The 20952-nt window shown below is 43.2% G+C and overlaps 1 protein-coding gene across 29 annotated transcripts in view; it reads right to left on the minus strand.

Annotated features, from left to right (window-relative positions):
- RIMS1 (regulating synaptic membrane exocytosis 1) overlaps positions 1-20952 on the minus strand; it is a 582683-nt gene that overhangs the window by 218374 nt on the left and 343357 nt on the right. For all 29 annotated transcript variants that reach the window (XM_070450206.1, XM_070450208.1, XM_070450175.1 and 26 more), the window contains one exon: positions 19345-20207. In XM_070450206.1, the coding sequence (XP_070306307.1) occupies positions 19345-20207 (863 nt within the window). The remainder of the gene's footprint in view (positions 1-19344; positions 20208-20952) is intronic.

The following is a 20952-nucleotide window of genomic DNA, read 5'->3' on the forward strand; positions in this document are numbered from 1 at the left end:
GATCCGAATTAGCAGTTCAAATTATTATGCATAGAACGAATAAACAAAGTCCTACTATATAGCACAGGGAACTACATCCCATCTCCTGGGATAAACCATAGTGGAAAAGAAGAGAAAAAAGAACATATATGTATGTATAACTGAGTCACTTGGCTGTACAGCAGAAATGAACACAACATTGTAAATCAACTATACTTCAATAAAATAAATTAATGAAATAAAACAGAATGAAACTGAGGGCTTTTCATGGTGCTGAGATACTTTAAAGGACAGTCAGAAGTTGAACACTTCAGCCGGGTGTGAATGCTTTAGCCATTACTGCCCTGGTCTGTAAAAGACAGAAAACATGTCAAAAGAAAAAGAAACCCCAATGATAAAGTAAAAATATTGATTCTCTGAGGGCCACTTCACAGTACTTGTCTGTTCTTCAGAACATTGTTGTCATTGTTTTTATTTAAGTCAAGTCCAACTCTTTGCAACTCCAGGGACCACAGCCTGCCAGGCTCCTCTGTCCATGGAGTTTCTGAGGCAAGAATACTGGAGTGGGTTGCCATTTCCTTCTCCAAGGGATCTTCTGGACCCAGGGATCAAACCTGCATCTCCCCCTTGGCAGGTAGATTCTTTACCACTGAGCCAGAAGGGAAGCCCATTCTTCAGAACACAGGTCACTGATTATAAAGAAATGGAAGGCTTCTGAGCTTGAAGCTCTCCCTGATCAAGGACCAAAGGAAATGCTAATTTCTTGCCTTGAGATTAAATCACAATGTATACAACATAAATTGTCTACAAAATCCACCTTAGGAACAGAAAGAGATTTCGAGTTCTTACAAGGGATACATTGTTTTTGTTTGTTTTTTCTCCCAGCCTTCAGACAAACAAGGTTTCTCATTTATCCAAACTATGTGAAGTTTAATGTTAGTTTTGTTTTCATTGTAGGGGAAGCTCTCTGAGGGTCATATTCTCACACAGAGATGCCAGTTCCAATCACCTGCCTCTTGCAGGGACCACTGCTCCTCGCAGTTCCGGGTTGCTTAAGGCCCCAGACATCACCTGTCTTTACCCAACCAGAGGCACTGCTGAAGCATCATCCCACATCCTTATATAGATGGTTTTCTCATTTCAGTTCTGCCGTTTGGATGTTTCTCTTTTATGCAAACTCAGTGATGCATTTTTAAATAAATGTTTTCTACATCCACCATTTATAGATTTTTGCCAGTGGAAGTTGGTTCTGTTTGCTCTTAATTTCTTTAGCTTAGGCAGACTTGTAACTATAAACTGGAAATAGTTTCTGGGGGTGTGCTGCTCGGCTTTTTCACTTGGTTATGATGGCAGTTTAAAATCTAATAGGTAAACTCAAAACCCATTAAGAGGGTATATTATATGTATTTGTCTTTACGGGACTACATTGAAGTGGGGTGAATAATGACACCTTTTCCTATTAACCTGTGGCCCAAATACCCAGCTTCCTACAGCAGTGGACACAAGTTATTTCTCCACAAAGAGAACAACTAATTCAAAGGGCATAGTAGAAATGTTAGAAATGACAAGATTTTCAAACAGCAAGTTAGAGAGGTGGAAGCCTAATTACGTGATGTACAAGCTAATTAATTAAATAAGCAGATAATTAAATTAATTAACATAAGCAGAGACATTACTTTGCCAACAGAGGTCTGTCTAGTCAAGGCTATGGTTTTTCCAGTGGTTACGTATGGATGTGAGAGCTGGACTATAAAGAAAGCTGAGCGGAGACGAACTGATGCTTTTGAACTGCGGTGTTGGAGAAGACTCTTGAGAGTCCCTTGGACTGCAAGGAGATCCAACCAGTCCATCCTAAAGGAGATCAGTCCTGGGTGTTCATTGGTAGGACTGATGCTGAAGCTGAAACTCCAATACTTTGGCCACCTGATGCGAAGAGTTGACTCACTGGAAAAGACCCTGATGCTAGGAGGGATTGGGGGCAGGAGGAGAAGGGGACAGCAGAGGATGAGATGGCTGGATGGCATCACCAACTCGATGGATGTGGGTTTGGGTAAATCCCGGGAGTTGGTGATGGACAGGGAGGCCTGGCGTGCTGCGGTTCATGGGATCGCGGAGTCGGACACGACTGAGTGACTGAACTGAGCTGAACTGAAAAGCCTATAGCTTTACTTCATTATTTCTAAACCCCATTTAACTTTCTATTTATTTTTATCCTAATGGCTGTCCTTCTGTTTTTGTTAGAAGAAATTTTCAAATCTTTCTAGGAATTAAGCAAAACATACCAGAACCAACGATTTCCTAGAACAGGAGGTCCCTAAGTTCCACCTCAATTGAATTTTCAACCAAATCACACCAAGGCCAGTAACTTTTCTCTGCTTTTATACCATGACTGAACGTCTACAGTATTTTCAGTTTGCTTAGCCCTCCCTCACTTAGTTTAAAAAAAAATCTTAAAAATGATATATGTGCTTCAGGTCAAGACAAAACATGCCCATATTCCTCACTTCTGTGCCATAAATGCAATAAAACATTTATTCCAAAAAATAGTAGTTTTTACTATTTTTTCAAAAGAGCAAAAGCCTGTGCTGGACATCCAGTTGGGTGTCCTGCAAATGATAACAATGATTTTATGATAACAAGCTATTCCTAGACTCTCACTGGAAGAATGAATATAGGATAAGCTCTGACAAGAAGAAAAATGAAAGCAGGAAAAGAAAAGAGATGTAATAGGTAATAACGAACATGAAATCAGATAAAACATATTAAAGACATTGAAAAACATAAATAAGTCTTAATTATAAAAATAATAATAGTAACACCTACTTATATGAATGGGGAAAGACAATCTGAACCTATTCTAGACAACAATAACATAGACAGTAGGAAAAGCAGTAAATTTTAGAGGAAAGTTAAAATGTTAAAGTCACCTTTCACAGAGTTAGTGATTTTAGATTTCACTAAAAAATTATAAAACTACGTATTGCATTGAGAAGTTCAGGTTTGCATTAAGAATACCACAGGAATGTATTAATATAACACCTTCAGCTTGAAAATAAGTGAAACACATGAAACAACCTGATCAGTCTTACAGAAGGCATGAAGAGAAAAAATCAAAGCAAAGGAATGACTGGTGAACAGATAACCCACATGAAGTTAATATGAAGGAATATGTGTATGGTAGGAGTTTAAACATACAAAGAATACAGAAAGAAAAATAAGGAATGTGTGCTGTTTTATCATCCAGATATAAGTAGACACAATACTTTGATCTTTCAGTTTTCTTTACACATATTCTGTAAACATTTTTTCAAAAACATACCATGTAGTATGTATACAACTAGCATTACCTTTCTCTCAATAATCACAAACATATTTTATGTTCTAAGTATAAGAATATACAATGTTAACTTTGATTGCAACACAATATTCCTTTAACCAGAGCTTCTTAATTTGAAAACTGAGCTGGCTTCCAATTCCTGTATTATAAAGTGTTGTCATAAGAAGTATTTACCCATATTCATCATATAAGGTTTATTCTGCCAAGATACTCTTTGGGATGCAATAACATCTTATATTCCAAATGCCCCTGGATTCCTTGGATCATGTAGTACTGTATTCAGTGCAAGAAATCCAAGTATGAGTGTGCCTGTGCAGTACAAACCTGTGTTGTTTGAGGCCAACTCTGCCTGGGTCAGGGCTCCGAAGGACACCAGGACACAGCCAACTCTATTATATCCCATAAACATTAGTAGAGGCATGAAGTTGTTTCTTCCAGCCAAATGTTTCCCCATATAAATAAGCAACTTTGTCTCATGGGAAGCTTGTGTGATACAAAACAACATTTTTCATGGAAGAATCAGCACTTCATAATTTAGAAAGGGTCACGTCTGAGACTTGGAAAGGTCCTTGAAGGCTCTGTGGCCATAACCTTGACCTCACAATGGACTCACCAAAGAGATGCTAAGAACAGTGATGATGCTTGGGCCTCAGTCCAGAACCATCAGATCAGAACCATCAGAACTAGGCTTGGGACCTGAACACTGCTACCTTTTTTGGTGAAGCTCCTCAAGTGATTATAATGTACTCTGAACTAATCCTACAGTTCTCAATTCAGCTACATGCTTTAATAAAATAAACTGAGGCCCAGATCCACACTGACCAAATCAGAATCTCTTCATGATGCCTCAACCCTTTTCTTAATTGAAGTATAGTTGATTTATAATGTTGCGTCAATTTCCACTGGACAGCCAATTGATTCAGTTACACAAATATACACTCTTTTTTTTAATGTTCTTTTCCATTATGCTTTATCCCAGGAGACTGGATACAGTTCCCAGTGCTATACAATAGGACCTTGCTGTTCACGCATCTCATACCTACTAGCTTGCATCCACTGACCCCAAACTCCCAGTCCACCCCTGCCCCTACCCCATCCCCCCAGCAACCACAAGACTGTTCCCTATGTCTGTGAGTCTGTTTCTGTTTTGTAGTTGTCATACTTTAGATCCCACATAAAAGTGACATCATATGTTGTTGCTGTTCAGTCGCTAAGTCATGTCCAACTCTTTGTGACCCCATGGACTGCAGCAAGCCAGGCTTGCCTGTCGATCACCAACTCCCAGAGTTTGCTCAAACTCATGTCCATCGAGTCAGTGATGCCATCCAACCATCTCATCCTCTGTCATCTCCTTCTCCTCCTGCTTTCAGTCTTTCCCAGCATCAGGGTCTTTTCCAATGAGTTGGCTGTTCGAATCTGGTGGCCAAAGTACTGGAGCTTCAGCTTCAGTCATACGACATCACACGACATTTGTCTTTTTCTTTCTGACTTATTTTATGTAGTATGATAACCTCTATGCTCCCCCAGGAGGTTCTAAAGAGTACCCAAGAAGGAAGATCACTGACACACCCTATCCCTCTCATTCTACTGCCCAAGGTAACCTAGTCCTTCAAACTGTCCTAGGATCCAAACTGTTCCCTCAATCACTGGCCTCTGGGCTGTTTCCTTTCACAGGTCTGGAAGTCTCCTGTTTCCACATGTGTGTGTCTCTGCATCTCTCTTTGCTCAGGCCCACCTCTCTGACTTAAACGCCACATTGATTCTTCCCACAAAACTCTACTGCAGCTCCTACATGAAGCCCTGGCATCCCAGCTTTCCTTCTGATTCCTGTTATGTTTACTGTCTCTGCATCCTTCTTGGTGTCGCAGAAATAGAAACACTTATTGAGCACTTGCCGTGTACCAGGGACACAGAGCTGTAACATCATCTCGTTTAATCTTTATGACGACTGCATGGAACGTGCACAGTTAATTACTCCACAAGTTCCAAACAGGACGAACTTGAGCCTTACAGAGGTTAAGAAACATGCCCAATGGGTTCAGTCTCTGGCAGTGCCTCAAACTGTCTGTATCTTCCTGACTGTGGATGGCAATCCTCTTTACAAAGTAACTACCCATGAAATTCCTGATCATCTTATCCTTTTCACAAATGGAAATCAATGGAGTCAAGCTCCAGACATGAATATTTATTTACCTTGTATGTTACCGTGTTTGTATGGATACAAACACGTGGAGGATGTGGTCTCTTTCATCCTGAGAATACGATTATCATGGACTGAACTGTGTTCTTGCCAAAATTCGTGTGTTGAAGTCCTCACCCCAACTCCCTCAACATGTAACCATATCTGTGGATAGCATCTTTAAAGAGATAATCAATTTGAAAGAACTTCACTGGGATGTTCCCTACGCCAAACAGCACTGTGTCCTCATAAGGAGAGGAAACATGGATGCACACAGAGGGGAAAGACAGAGAGAAGCTCCTCACAGGCCAAGGACAGAGGTTTGTTCACGGACCCCAGAGGGGTCAACCCTGCCGATACTCAGACGCTGCAGTCCTGGCCTCCAGACTGGGAGAAGCAAACTTCTCTTGTTCAGATTACCCAGGCTGTTCAGAGAGTCAATTCCCAGGCAGGTTGATAAGAAGTCCGGGGGTCCCCAAGGAGAGAGGGGTCTGGAATTCTCAAGGAGGAGGAAAGGACAAACATTTTTTATTCCCCCTCTACATTTCTTAGGATTATATAACAATAATGTATCCTGCTTGAGGACACTTTCTGGAAAAAACCTTCTGGCTAATCCTGTTATCTTAAAATGCAAATTATGGGAGCGGGTCTAGTAAGGTCTTTACAACCTCCAGACAGTCTTTTGATTCATTGTAATAACTAATTAAAAGTATATAACTCATTGCTAACACTAGTGAGGGGGCACTCTTTCTGCCCCCTTCTGATGTCTATGTCAGAAGCTTTCTCTATCTCTTTTATACTTTAATAAAACTTTATTACATAAAAAGCTTTGAGCAATCAAGACTCGTCTCTGGCCCCGGATCGAATTCTTCTCCTCTGGAGGCCAAGAATCCCAGTATCTTTCATGGTTCAGCAACAACCTTTCATTTTGGGGACCCCCAAACTTCTTATCAACCTGCCTAGGAATGGACTCTGTCACTGTGGCATCATGTTACAGCATCCTAAGAAACTGATATAATATTACCTTGTACACACCAGCCTCAGAGGACTTCATCAGAATTAAAATTAGTTTGGCTCTTGGTGTAGAACTGGAGCTTTTAAGAAGACCCAAATGTAGAAGTCCAGCTCAGGAAGAATACCAAGACGCTCAAAAAAGATGGCCACAGAAAGTAACCATTCAATGCAGATCAGCAGTGCCAAGTAGATGCCCATTAGGTATGAGTAAGAATGACACACAAGGGGACACCTAGATTAGGAGTCAGTATCAGCAATCCAGTTCCTAGTTCCTACAGGGGGATTGGTTAGGGCCAAGCGTTAGTTCCAGAGGGACTCAGGCAAAGAGTTGGACAGGACTGAGCAACTAACACTTTCACTTTTGCTTTTCACAAGGATCCAGGGATGGGAATCTAATAACGAAAACCAGGCACCATCTGGGGGCCTGGCCTCAGGAATATGTTAGAAACCAGATTGCTAGGGCTGGGCCTTGACTGAGGACAGAACAGCAGCAGGACTGACTCACTGATGGTCCTCAGAAGTCTGGCTGGAGCTGGGACTGGTATGCATTCTACCTCTTCTTGCTGCAAATGGAAAATGGTGCTAGGGGCAGGACAACTGATGGTAGCCGCAATATCCACTTCTCTGTTAAACAGGGTGTGAAAGGGGAGGCTTTCTCTTTATTTGCTTGCTTCTCAAGTCTCTCCCTGGTCCTGAGGTTCTATTATTCTGTGAAACTGAACCCCAAGTAAGGACAACCTTTTCATTCACTGGATAAAATGGGTCACAAACACTGCAGTATGATTCTGCATTTTGAAAGGATACTGAAGTAATAACCTATGAGATAAAATAGATACACTGAAACTTTCAACATCAACCCTTTTTCTAAATGCATTTTGAAGCACAAATGGTTTCCCTTAAAATGTCCTTCAATCATACACCCAAACATTCCACTTTAAAAACTGTCAGCATATGTGTCAAATTTGTACTTGATTAGTTTTGAAAATGAGATGTAAACCAGATTTTAATTGAGTTTCTCCTGATTCTAGAATAGAAATCTCCTTCAGATGTAGCTAAATGAGTAGTATATCTAGCCATGAATTAATTTGGGGAAAATATTATTGGATATAATCAGGTTAGATTTATAGACTTAATTTATTTTTTTTTTATAGAATTTCTTTTAAGTCAGAGCTCCTGCTTCAGAATCAAGGAGATTTTCCAGTCCTTTATATATTATGGAGAAACTGTAATTCTAAAACCTCAGCTCCTCACCATGATGTTTCCCAAAATGTCCTTATCCCATATTCTTAGAAATTAGGAATTAGCACATTAGCTTTGACAACCTCCCCCCCCACATGCGTGGGCACAGTTACCTATATCCCCTCAGTCTCTAAGATTTAAATTACATAGATGATTAAAACAGTCAAGGTCATTTTATATCCACTGTAAGAAGAAATTAGTTCTCAGACTCTCTCGAAGGAATCTAAACAGAAGCCCCTAACACTCTAAATGCTGACTCTTCCAACAGCTGCAAGCGAGAATTAAATTCCTCTTCCCCACAGAAACAGTAGGAACCAGTGAAAGATTAATGTATAAAAGGTCAAAGAGAAGTCAAGGCTGTCAGAATTCCATGTGGATCAACCACTGATAGATGGTGGGTAAAATTCTGAGAGGGCGCAGAAGACACCCAAACTGATCACTCACAACTTATCAAGGGGAAGCTAAATAGCAATTTTCTGTTTTCCTATTTTAGTGGACATCAAGTGAACCTGTGCACAAGATGAAAATTAATGACTTCTGAGGCGGCGACAGTAACTCATTTATCCTCACGGCCTTTCTGCCCACACTGTCGACTCCATCATCCAACCTATTTCAAAATGATTCTTAGTTGTTCTAATGGAAAGCATTCTAGTGTTAAATAACTTTGCTCTATCCACTAACCACTCTATTTAGGATATTCTCCATTGATTTCTAATTTTATGACATCATATTAAAAACCAATGAAAGAAGAGACTTTATTAAGCTTACTATGATACTGACACCCTTTTGCATTCAAAACCAATAGATTTATTTTTATTTATGTATTTTTGTACTTAAGTAGTCTTAATCCCTTATTTCTTGGCCTAAAATTTGAGCAGGATGTTGAACATTTTAGATGAGAACATTCATCAGTTCAGTTCAGTTGCTCAGTCGTGTCCGACTCTTTGTGATCCCATGGAATGCAGCACTCCAGGCATCCCTGTCCATCATCAACTCCCAGAGTTTACCCAACCTCATTTCCATTGAGTTGGTGATGCCAGCCAACCATCTCATCCTCTGTCGTCCCCTTCTCCTCCTGCCTTCAATCTTTCCCAGCATCAGGGTCTTCTCAAATGAGTCAGCTCCTCGCATCAGGTGGCCAAAGTATTGGAGTTTCAGTTTCATCGTCAGTCCTTCCAATGAATAATCAGGACTGATTTCCTTTAGGATTCACTGGTTGGATCTCCTTGCAGTCCAAGGGACTCTCAAGAGTTTCCTCCAACACTACAGTTCAAAAGCATCAATTCTTCAGCGTTCAATGTACTTTTTGGTCCAACTCCCACATCCATGTATGACGACTGTAAAAACCACACCTTTGACTAGATGGACCTCTGTCAGTAAAGTGATGTCTCTACTTTTTAATAAGCTGTCTAGATTTGCCACAGCTTTTCTTCCAAGAAGCAAGCATCTTTTAATTCCATGGCTGCAGTCACCACCTGCAGTGATTTTGGAGCCCCCAAAAATAAAGTCTGTCACTGCTTCCATCATTTCCCCATCTATTTTCCATGAAGTGGGACCAGATGCCATGATCTTAGTTTTCTGAATGCTGAGTTTTAAGTCAGCTTTTTCACTCTCCTCTTTCACTTTCATCAAGAGGCTCTTCAGTTCCTCTTTGCTTTCTGCCGTAAGGGTGGTGTCATCTGCATATCTGAGGTTGTTGATATTTCTCCTGGCAATGTTGATTCCAGCTTATGCTTCATTCAGACTGGCATTTTGCATGATGTATTCTGCATATAAGTTAAATAAGCAAGGTGACAATATACAGCCTTGACATACTGTTTTCCCAGTTTGGAACCAGTCCGTTGTTCCATGTCCGGTTCTAACTGATGCTTATTGACCTGCATACAGGTTTCTCAGGAGGCAGGTAGGGTGCTTTGGTATTCCCATCTCTTAAGAATTTTCCACAGTTTGTTGTGATCCACACAGTCAAAGGCTTTAGCACAGTCAATGAAGCAGAAGTACATGTTTTTCTGGAATTCTCTTGCTCTTTTGATGATCCAGTGGATATTGGCAATTTGATCTCTGGTTCCTCTGCCTTTTTGAAATCCAGATTGAACATCTGGAAGTTCATGGTTCATGTACTACTGAAGCCTGGGTTGAAGAATTTTGAGCATTACTTTGCTAGCATGTGAGATGAGTGCAACTGTGTGGTACTTTGAACATTCTTTGGCTTTGCCTTTCTTTGGGATTTGAATGAAAACTGATCTTTTTCAGTCCTGTAGCCACTGCTGAGTTTTCCAAATTTTCTGGCATACTGAATGCAAAATTATAACAGCATCATCTTTAAGAGATGATGATTAGAGATAAGAATATCCATAGGCTTATCTCTAACTCTCTGTTCTCTAAATTATTTGTCTCCCATATCTGTCAGTTTTTCCTTTATTTTAACATGGACATAATATTTATCTTCAATTGTGTAAAACAAAGAGACCAAAATAAGTACACATATATTCAATGCAGAAAGGGGTTTATTCTAAAAATTGAAAACCAGTAACTAGCATTGAACTGTGGTGCTAGAGACTCTTGAGAGTCCTTTGGACAACAAGGAGATCAATCCAGTCAATCCTAAAGGAAATCAACTCTGAATATTCACTGGAAGGACTGTTGCTGAAGCTGTAGCTCCAATACTTTGGCCACATGATGTGAAGAGCCGACTCACTGGAAAACATCCTGATGCTGGGAAAGATTGAAGGCAGGAGGAGAAGTGGGAGTGGGCGACAGATAATGAGACTATTGGGTGGCATCACTGGCTCAATGCACATGAGTTTGACCAAATTTTGGAGATAGTGAAGGACACGGAAGTCTGGCATGCTGCAGTCCATGGGGGTTGCAAAGAGTGACTTAGTGACTAAACAACAAAACTGGCATTCACCATATTATTACATGTAAATACTTCAGGACCAAGGAAAAACCAGTAACAGGCAGACGTTAAATTTCCTATTCTACAGATGAACTGTCAGGCTTCCTATTCACTTAGAGGAAAGATTACCTAGGTTAACAGTCAAATGGTCTGTATCAATTGCTAAAATAATGCCATATTCTTGATTGCTTCATGTTTGGACTGTGATTTTCCTTAAGAGTTTCCCCCCACCCCCCATCAAGTTTTGACTGTTCCACTTTATTGTTGAGAAAGACAGCCTTTCTTTACCACATTAATAGCATCAAGGAACTGATTAGTCATTGGATACTTCTTAAATCCATGACATTCTTCTTAAGAAGATATTCTTTGCAGAGCTTCCTATATATGATCCCCAGTGTCCTTCGTAGGTTCTTCTGCCTTGGATTCCTGGGTCAGCCGCCCTGTTTCTTCTTTCTCACTTGTTCCACTTCCATGGTTATCCTCAGTTTTCTTGAGTACATACAAATTTAAACAATTTTCTCAGAAGGAGATTGCAAAGTAGAATTTCTGAGAAATGTGAGCTGATTGATAATTTAGATGTGTCTAGAACTGGTTTCACTCCAAATTTTGAAGGCGTTGGTCATTTGTAGTCTAGGATCCATTGCTGATGAGAAATGTAAAGTCAGTGTAACTCCGATTTTACATATAACCTCGTAGTTTACATATAATGCTTATTCTTTAGCCTCCAGAATTGTATAGATTTTTCCCTTTTCCCTTGGCATGGTGTTGAATTTCCTCTTTTTTTTCCCAACTGATCTCTGGAGCCATCCTCTGGGCATCCCCAATGTTGTAACAGGCTTCTGTGTGGCTGCTTCTTTCTGGACCCAAAAGAATTTTTGCAGATTTAATATCAGCTTTCACTTTAAGGTCTCAGAACATATTTTACTTCTTGTTTAGAAGAATTAATCCATATTTTCAGGTAAGAGTTTAATCTTGTGTCCAGTTGAACAGTCTTGTATTTTGTCCAAATATCTCTTCCAAGCACTTCAGAGCAATGGATTTGCACACTCAGAGCTTTCTCTTTGAGTTTTGTTAGTAATAGTATTAGTAAATTAATTATTTATTAATTTTTTAATATCAAAATATTTTGCATGGGACATCCATAGCTTTGGGCAGTGTCACTGCCCCAGGGGTGAGGGCTGGGAAATTCAGGCTGCACTGAACTCGATTAAGATGTGCAGCATTGTTTTCCATTTGCTTTCCGAGCACACCTCTGCTTTTGAGTTATCCCCTACTTCCAGGGTCCACATGCCCCCTTATTTACCCTCATATCTCACAGCCATTGGTGCTGCCTCGTGCAACACTTAGTTTCAGGTGGACACTCATGGCAGGTGTCACACAGGTGTGTTCAGTGGAGCTTCTCCTGTGGACACTGATGTGGTCTCTGACATCTGAGAAGGATGGCACCTATGAGCTGGCCCTGTCCCCGCACAGGGAATGAGGAGGTGGCGGCTTGGCGGGACCTGGTGGGAAGGTGGGGGCCCATAACTCAGAGCACCTTCTCCAGGACCTCCGGCTTTGCTGAGGCAGCTCACTGCATTGCCTCTTGATTTTTCCTGGGAATTAGATGCTGGGCTGCTCCTGCTGGGTGGCAGGCGGGTAGAGGAGGAAGAAACGGTAGGAAGGATGAAGAGTGTGCTGCAGGAGCTCCGTCAACAAATACTGAAGAAGTCTGTGATCAGCAGCTCTGCTTCTCACTCCCAGCTTCGCTGACTCTTAGGTCTGAGCCTGAAGTCTCTTCAAGGGACCTAACGGCCAGGAGGCCTCCCTCTGCCCTGACCCTTCTCACCTCCTCAGCAAGCTCCCCTGTCCCAGGGCAGGCTGCTTGCCTCTTTACACCATCTATTCATAGTTTGCTTCCTTTCCTCTTCACTGCTGCTGGGTCTCATGGAGTGGGAAAAAGAAATACCTACATTTGGGCAGACATTTAAAGAGGAAGTCCCTCTGGGGTTTAGCATACTATACAAACTACTAAATATTAAACAAATAACCAACAAGGACCTACTGTATAGCACAGGGAACTCTGCTCAATATCCTGTAATAACCTACATTGCAAAAGAATCTGAAAAACAAAGTATATATGTGTAATGGGATAACTTTGCTATATACCTGAAACTAACATCACAGTGTAAATCAACTGTACTCCAATATAAACAAAATTTAAATTAAAAAAAATACAGAAGTCTTTCCAAGTTGTAATTGTTTAAAGGTTTCAGTTTTTAACATCAGTAGTCAAATTCTTACCACGGAACCTGATTTTATCTTGGAGTGTCTTGGGGACTTTATGGAGAGGACACATTCATTAGATACATTGTTGTTCAGTCGCTAAGTTGTGTCCAGCTCTTTGTGACCCCATGGACTGCAGCACACCAGGCTTCCCTGTCCTTCACTATCCCCCAGAGTTTGCTCAAACTCATGTCCATTGAGTTGATGATGCCATCCGACCATCTCATCCTCCATCACCCCCTTCTCTTCTTACCCTCAATCCTTCCCAGCATCAAGCTCTTTTCCAAAGAGACAGATCTTCACATCAGGTGGTCAAATTATTGAGCTTAAGCTTCAGTGTCAGTCCTTCTAACGAATATGTCCTCTCTATAAAGTCCACAATAACAGCTCTCTTGGTTGCCCATAAAAGTGTTACAGGCGCAAGAACCATGGCTGTCCCCATATGTATCTATCTGTATCTATGTACATGTCTGTATTCAATCACTGTACCTCTAAAACCTAGCACAATGTGCCTAGAATTTAGCAGATTCTTATAGATACCTTGCTTAATATCATGTAAATAATGTAATATTTATGTAATACCACACAAATTAATACATGACTGAATGGTGGCCACCTTCTTTCATTGCAAACCCTCTTAAAGTTATAGGGAAAAGCATCAGGAGCACCAAAAGAATATAAAATACATTCTGTGCTCTCAAGAAACGGAAGTAAAGCAACAACTGTGCAGAATTAAAAGTACTGTGTGAGCAACAGGTGGTATACTGCTGGAGCCCAAACAGGTGACTCCTAACAGTTTTAGCTTAATGACTAAAGAATGATACAAAGCATTGCATGAATTAGTTACATCTAAATAATTCAGTACCTGATAGTTGCAAAGGTCCCCAACTCTTGTTCCTGACTCCCCAGTGTTTAAACTGACGGGGGCCCAGACTAAAGAGTGAATGGTTCACACTGCCCACAATTGACACACAGACCCCCTGAAACTGTCTTTGTTTTATGGGGAAAATTCAGCCTTGTGATTCCCGAGTGTCCTCGGGCTCCCTTTTCCATCACTCACTATTTGCTACCTTTAGAAGTATTATTTCTTGCTAGTCATCCAAGTAACATGCACTCCTGCAAGGACAGCTAAATGATGCTTAGCAGTAACAGCTACGAAGAAACCAGTTAGCCCTTGTTCATCACAAGCCAATCACAAAGTGCTTTAAAAGCTCAAAGGTCTTCCCAGTGGGGAGGGAGGTAGGAGGGGGGATGGGATGGGGAATACATGTAAATCCATGGCTGATTCATGTCAATGTATGACAAAAACCACTATAATACTGTAAAGTAATTAGCCTCCAACTAATAAAAATAAATGGAAAAAAAAAAGTTCTTTTAAAGCTCAAAGGTCACATTAATTTGGGTCGTATTTTTCCCAGTTACTCAAAGCCAGCAAGAAGGCGAGGATTAAAAGGGAAGGAAATTCTTTTATCCCACACCAGACTCTTCTTCCAATGTGCTTTGTCAGAGGGCTTCAGGTTCCTTATAAGGGTCAGTGGATGAATCCCGATTGAGGCAGCGATGCTCTGCTTCTTCTGAGCTATGCTGCCTTTTCCTCCTCTCATCCACTTTGCACCGCCTGTGTCTCGTTTTTCTCCTTAGGCCTCGTGACTCAATTCCTTAGGGGCACAAATCTTCACTGGACCTTGCCCCAGGGGATCTTGTTACATATTTCATGTAAATTCAACTGCTTTCTTATTACAAGTAAGATTTAGTTCTGTTTTTCTTCTGCATAGAGAGATTCAATACTTATAATCTAAGACAGTGGTCCCCAACCTTTTTGCGCCAGGGACTGTGTCATGAAAGGCAGCTGGCCCAGGGTGGAGAAAGTAGTTTCAGGATGACTCTCATAAAGAGCACACAACCTAGACCTCTCGCCTGCATGGTGCACAGTAGGGCTCCCACTCCTAAGAGAGTCTAATGCCACCAGCGATCTGACAGGAGGTGGTCCAATGTGGAGTGGCTGTAAGTGCAGATGAAACTTCCTTCCCTAGCCTGCAGCTCACCTCCTACTGTGCAGTCAGATCTCTAACAGACCACTGTCCAGCAGTGGTCCCTGGCCCAGGGGTTGGGGACCCCTCATCTAAGAAATCAGAGATGCCCAATTTTTTCCAGTTGCCAAAGAGAAGTATGAATATTTACCAAACAGCATTCTCTTTGAAACATGCAGTAGCTGACCCTACTTTTTAAGTAAGCCCACTAGATACAGCTCACTGTAAATCCGTGTGTGTGTGTGTGTGTGTGTGTGTGTGTGTGTGTGTATAATCACACCACACACAAAGCATCATGCTGACTATCTATGTGTTGACTTTCAGATACCATTTGCCCAGGGAAACTTTCTGGTTAAACATCTGGACACAAAGCAAAACTATATCAATACATCTGGAAGGAATGCTCCTTTGAGACGTTTAATAAATTATACTTCATTGTGTAATTATTCTTTATTGTTTCTTTCTCTCAACAAAAAGGAAGCTCCATAAGGGCATGCAGCACATGTCTTTGTTTTTGACATCAGCGTATCTACTGAAAGTGTTAAATCTACACTTCTAATAAACACACAAACCAACTCAGCATAATGATAAGGAAAACAACATAAATGCCAAGAGTAGTACACATATATTAAGTAGATGTCTGTGTCAAAGCTCTGGTCTGGATGCTTGTATCCCCTCGGAATTCCATGTTTAAATTCTAACCCCCCAAACTAAGACATGGGGCCTTTGGGTGGTGCTTATATCACGAGGGTGAAGCCCTCACGAACGGGATTAGCACTCATCACAGAGACCCCACAGAGCTCCCTGCCTCCTCCCCCACGCACAAATACAGAGAGAAGGAGCAACTCCACCTGAACCAGAAAGCGCGCCCTCCCCAGGACAAGACCGCGCTGGCGCCTGGATCCCAGGCCTCCCAGCCCAGGAGCTGCAAGAAAACCAACTTCTTTTGTTTTGTGGAATTTTGTTACAGGAGCCCAAACAGGCTAGCAGAGCCATGCAAGTGTTCAATAGTTACACGATACATGTAACTGATAAACTGAGCAAGTGAATACACAGGATATAGTCAAAATGCTGCTTTTTTACAGTTATTCCGTGAAGATCACCTTCCTTGACCGTGAAGGTCGCCATATGGCTTCCTCTTCTGGTAAGATGGCTCTTCCCTGATTACTCGTCCCCTTCTCACCCCCCTAGAGCCTGGAAGACATAAAATGGGTTCTTTTGCCTCTTCTTTGTATTTTGTATATATATATACATCATCATATATATCTCATCATATATATCTTGTCACCTTCATTGCAATACTAGATCTACAGCACATATGCCACAGGCTCATCAAGACAGGAAGAATACTAACTTAGCATCTTACTGCAGATACATGAGCTCATTCAAACCATTCAGTCACCTGACGAAGTGGAAACTCTCATCTCCACTGCAGCAATAAGAAAACTGAGATTTACAGACGCTAAAAATGTTGTGTGGGGTCACAGCATGCTGGAGACAACCATGGCTGAGCCCTTGGTTGGCAGCGGTGAGCCTTGGCAAATAAAGGCATTGATAAATACTGCAGATTAAGGCTAATGGAGGAAAATGCCTATGCTACATTCATAGACATTGAGGATGAGATTATTTATAAATGAAAAGAAAATAGGGCTGCATGTATCGGATGACAGCTCCCATGTTTCCACATGAAGACACTGAACCCCAACTTCAGAGGTGGCTAAATTCCAGGTGGCCACCCAAGCGCCCAGAAGATAATTCCTGAGAAAGGGAGACAGTGGCCAGAGAGAGTAAGTGCCTCTCATCACACTAGCTGCCTTCCTCCACTCACCCACACCAGCGGTCATGTTTCTTTCATAATCTGCTGTTACTGTAAATAATTCTGAGCTTCACTTCTACTTTCATGCCCATTGTGATTTATTACACACATGCAAGTGGAGCTAGTGGAGACCCTTTCTCTATAGAGTAGGAAAATATACATATATATCTATATCCATCCTCATAAGGGGTTTTATGCACACCAATTAAGCATATCCACTTACTTAACACTTTCCTTATGACTTAGGGGAAAAAAATACATGTTCACAAAACACAATATTGAGGCATGAGAGGCAGCGAAAGTCTATACATCATCTGAGTGCACTTTATAAACATCAATGCTGAGCTGAAAAAGCCAAATTCACTCCCCCCACACTCCAAAGACACCTATTACCAGTTGAATTATAGTAATAATAGCAACAGAATAAACTTTTAAAATTGTTCCCAAATATAGCGTAAGATCGTATATATATGATCTTATGCTTTATATATATATATATATATATATATAAACAAAGATATAGAAGAAGAGAAGGGGGTGGAGGGAGATAGGATGGACTCACCTGCATGCAGTTTGCAGGCACAGAAAATGAGGAAGTGATTCTTTTTATACAACATAATATTAACATAATTTAGCCATTCTAAATTATTATTTATCTATAAATTCTAAAGCAAGGCAAAAATGTAAGAATAGTCAATCATCTCAAAACAGAAATTCATTAAGAAAAACACAGAGTCCCAGACAGCTCAGTGGTGTCCGACGCTTTGTGACCCCATGGAGTGCAGCTCACCAGGCTCCTCTATGGAATTCTCCAGGCAAGAATACTGAAGTGGGTTGCCATTTCCTTCTCCTTGGACTGTAACAGGTAAAATGGAATTTGTACCCCAAACGTACTACAGAAACACTATATATAACATGCGCATGACAGACACTTTGTGAAGGAACTTTTCCACAAACTGTAAGATTCACTTGAAACTTGAAAAGACAGTCTCTGTTCCTAAAGATTACACCACTAAAGTGTAACAAAAAGGTACATATACTTCTACCAGGCAAATAAACCCACTCCCTGAAAATAACTTAAAAACAGAAGAATACTAAATTTCCCAGAATGAGAGGAACCAACGTCCTGAAAAACTCTTGTAACTCATTGGGCGCCTGTGGTGACGTTTCTAAACTCCACATCCAAAAATAAAAGGAAACAAAACACTAAAACCTTCCATTTGCTGGGAGACTGACTGGAGCATCCCAAGCCCCACTTTTCTTCCCTACTTTTACTGAGACTTAATTGACATACAGCTTCCCTGAGAGCTCAGACCCCCTAGAGAAGGGAAAAGCTATCCACTCCAGTATTCTTGGGCTTCCTTTGTGGCTCAGCTGGTAAAGAATCCGCCAGCAATGAGGGAGACCTGGGTTCGAACCCTGTATGCGCGCACCCTGAGCCCAGCACACGCGCCTCTGAGCAGGCTCGCGAATCCCAGAGCCCTGCACACACACACCCGGGCCCCAGCGCGCACCTCAGATCTCTGCACACGGGCCCCGAGTCCCACGCTTCGCTCATCCCTTGGTCGCACCTCGGATCCCAAGGTTAGGAAAATGCCCTGGAGAAGGGAAAGGCTACCCACTCCAGTATTCTGGCCTAGAGAATTCCATGGACTGTTTAGTCCATGGGGTCGCAGAGAGTCGGACACGACTGAGCGACTTTCACTTTCCATGGAAGTTTAAGGTGTACCCCTAACCACCTGCGGATTTCCAGGGAGCTCAGTGGCAAAGAATCCACCTGCCAGTGGAGGAGACCCAAGAGATGCGGGTTCGATTCCTGGGTCTGGAAGAGCCCCTAGAGTAGGAAAAGGCAATCCACTCCAGTACTCTTGCCTGGAAAATCCATTGACAGGGGAGACTGGCAGGCTATACAGTCCATGGCACAGCAAAGAGTCACACTGCTGAGCGACGTGTGAACTTAAACTAACCATCAGACATATAGAGGAGGCCAGAAGACTACCCCAGGAAGTTTAGTTAACATTTCTGTCTTCATCCGGTTACCAAAATAAATAATTTTCTTGTGATGAGAACGTTTAGGATTTGCCTCCTTAGCGTGTTTCTAATCTACCATAAAGCAGTGGTAACTACAGTCACAGTCACCGTGTTAGACATTACCAGCTAATGTAAACCCTGCAGGCGCGCACCCTGAGTGCACAGCACACGCGCCAAGCTTGCGAATCCGGAGCCCCGCACACACGCCCCCAGCTCCGAGAGTATATCTCGGATCCCAGCATACACGCCCCCAGCCCGGAGCGCGCACCTCGGATCCCAGTTCACTAGCCCCCAGTCCCCAGCGTATATCTCAGATCCCAGGACACACACCCCCAGCCCCGAACGCACTTGTCGGATCCCAGCACGTGAGTCCCCAGCCCGGAGCGCGCACCTCGGATCCCAGCACACACACCCCTAGCCCCGAGCGTGTATCTCGGATCCCAGCACACGCCCCCAGCTCGGAGCGCGCACCTCGGATGCCCGCAGGAGCGCCCCGTTCCCACCCACCCCGCCAGCCCCGCCCGCGCCCAGAGCCCGCGCGCGCCGCTCGCTCACCCTTCTCGCTGACGCTCTCGCTCTCCAACTCCACGTCCTCGCAGCTCGTGTACTCCGGCGTGGACACACCCTCTTCTTCCGAGCTGCTCACGGACATCTGGCGCCGCTTGCCGCCCCTCTTGGCGCGGTGCGGCTTGGGCGGCGACGGCCTCACCGACTCGGACTGGTCGGAGCTGAGCGAGTCGTTGCGCAGCATGGTCTCCACCTTCTCGCGCTTGGCCTTGCGCACCAGGACGGCCGAGCCGGGGTCCAGGCGGCTCTGCTTCCGGAGCGGCTCCGGGGCCCTGGGCTCCGGGACCTCCGCGGGGCCTGGGCCGGGCCGGGGCGCCGGCGGGCTGGGGTCGGCGAGCGGCTGGGCGCCCGGCGCCCGGGCCTCCGCGGTCCTCTCGGCCGAGTAGGCGCGTGGCGAGGCGGGCGGCGAGCCCCGGGCGGCGTGGGGCGCGCGCGGGCCGGGCCTGCCCTCGGGCCCCGCGGCCGCCTCGGTGCGCGGCAGGGCCACGTCGCTGTGGCGCCGCTCGTGCCGGGCGCGGGACACCCGCGCGTGCATGCGCATCTGCTGCTCCTCGGGCGGCGGCTGGACCGGGTACCGCGCCAGGTTCGGGTCGCTGCGGTACCGGGTCTGGTACTCCTCCTCCTTCCGCTGCTTCTCCGCTTCCGCCGCCGGGCCTTCCTCGCGTTTCTCCGGCACGACAGAGTAGTCCTGGGACCGGCCTTTCTCCAGCCTTCGGCTTTCCCGCCTTTCCTTCCGCTCCCGTTCTTCCGCGGGCGCCTCTACGGGAGGCGCCGAGGTCCTGGGCGCGCGTTTGCGCTCGCCCTTTGGGGCGCCTTTGCCATTCTGCTCGGCCAGCCCTGGCGTCTTCTTCCTGGGATGCACAAAAGAACGTGAAGAAGGAGAATCGCGTGTAAACTCAAGGCGAGGAACAGACCCCAGAAGAAGCATCCTTGGAAATAGTTATCCTTCGATGTCTAATTAAAAAGCGAGATGTTAAAAGAGGCGCATTAAACCTGTATGCCTGAGTAGCTTTCTAAATAGGGCTCCTTTGAGTTACAAGATATTCAGTGTCTTCAAAACTGGCTTTAAGATTTTTAAATTCTCTATCGTAACTGATAGAGATAACAGATCATTTTAAAAATCAATAAATTAATGCTAAAGAAACAAGTTTTATGCTGACCTCTGCTTGTGAACCAAAGCCTTTAACATGTTCTAGATAAAAATAATATAGGTAATAATAAGTTAGGATAAACCCAATAGATAAATATCAGTTCAAAAATTTATACCTGACATATATTTGGGCAATATATATTAATCTCTTATTGTAATTGAAACGTTCAAGGAAACGTGAATACAAGTATGTCCATTTCAGAAATTAACTCTACTAGCACTTGCGTTGTAGAACAAAAGTAATTTTTAAGAGATCATGTGCAGTCCAACACTTTTTAGGGAATTGGTTAGAAAAAAAAAATGGTTGAAGCCTAGCCTTCATTTTACCTTCCCCAGCAAAAAGAGAAATGCTGACATTTTGAAATTATTATTCATTTTTCCTCCCCCGCCAGGCCTTCTCCCTCATTCCAAAATGCAGAGCACAGGTACCATGTTCAATATCCTAT

The sequence above is a fragment of the Odocoileus virginianus genome, chromosome 19 (genome assembly GCF_023699985.2).
Source record: "Odocoileus virginianus isolate 20LAN1187 ecotype Illinois chromosome 19, Ovbor_1.2, whole genome shotgun sequence".
Classification (NCBI taxonomy): domain Eukaryota; kingdom Metazoa; phylum Chordata; class Mammalia; order Artiodactyla; family Cervidae; genus Odocoileus; species Odocoileus virginianus.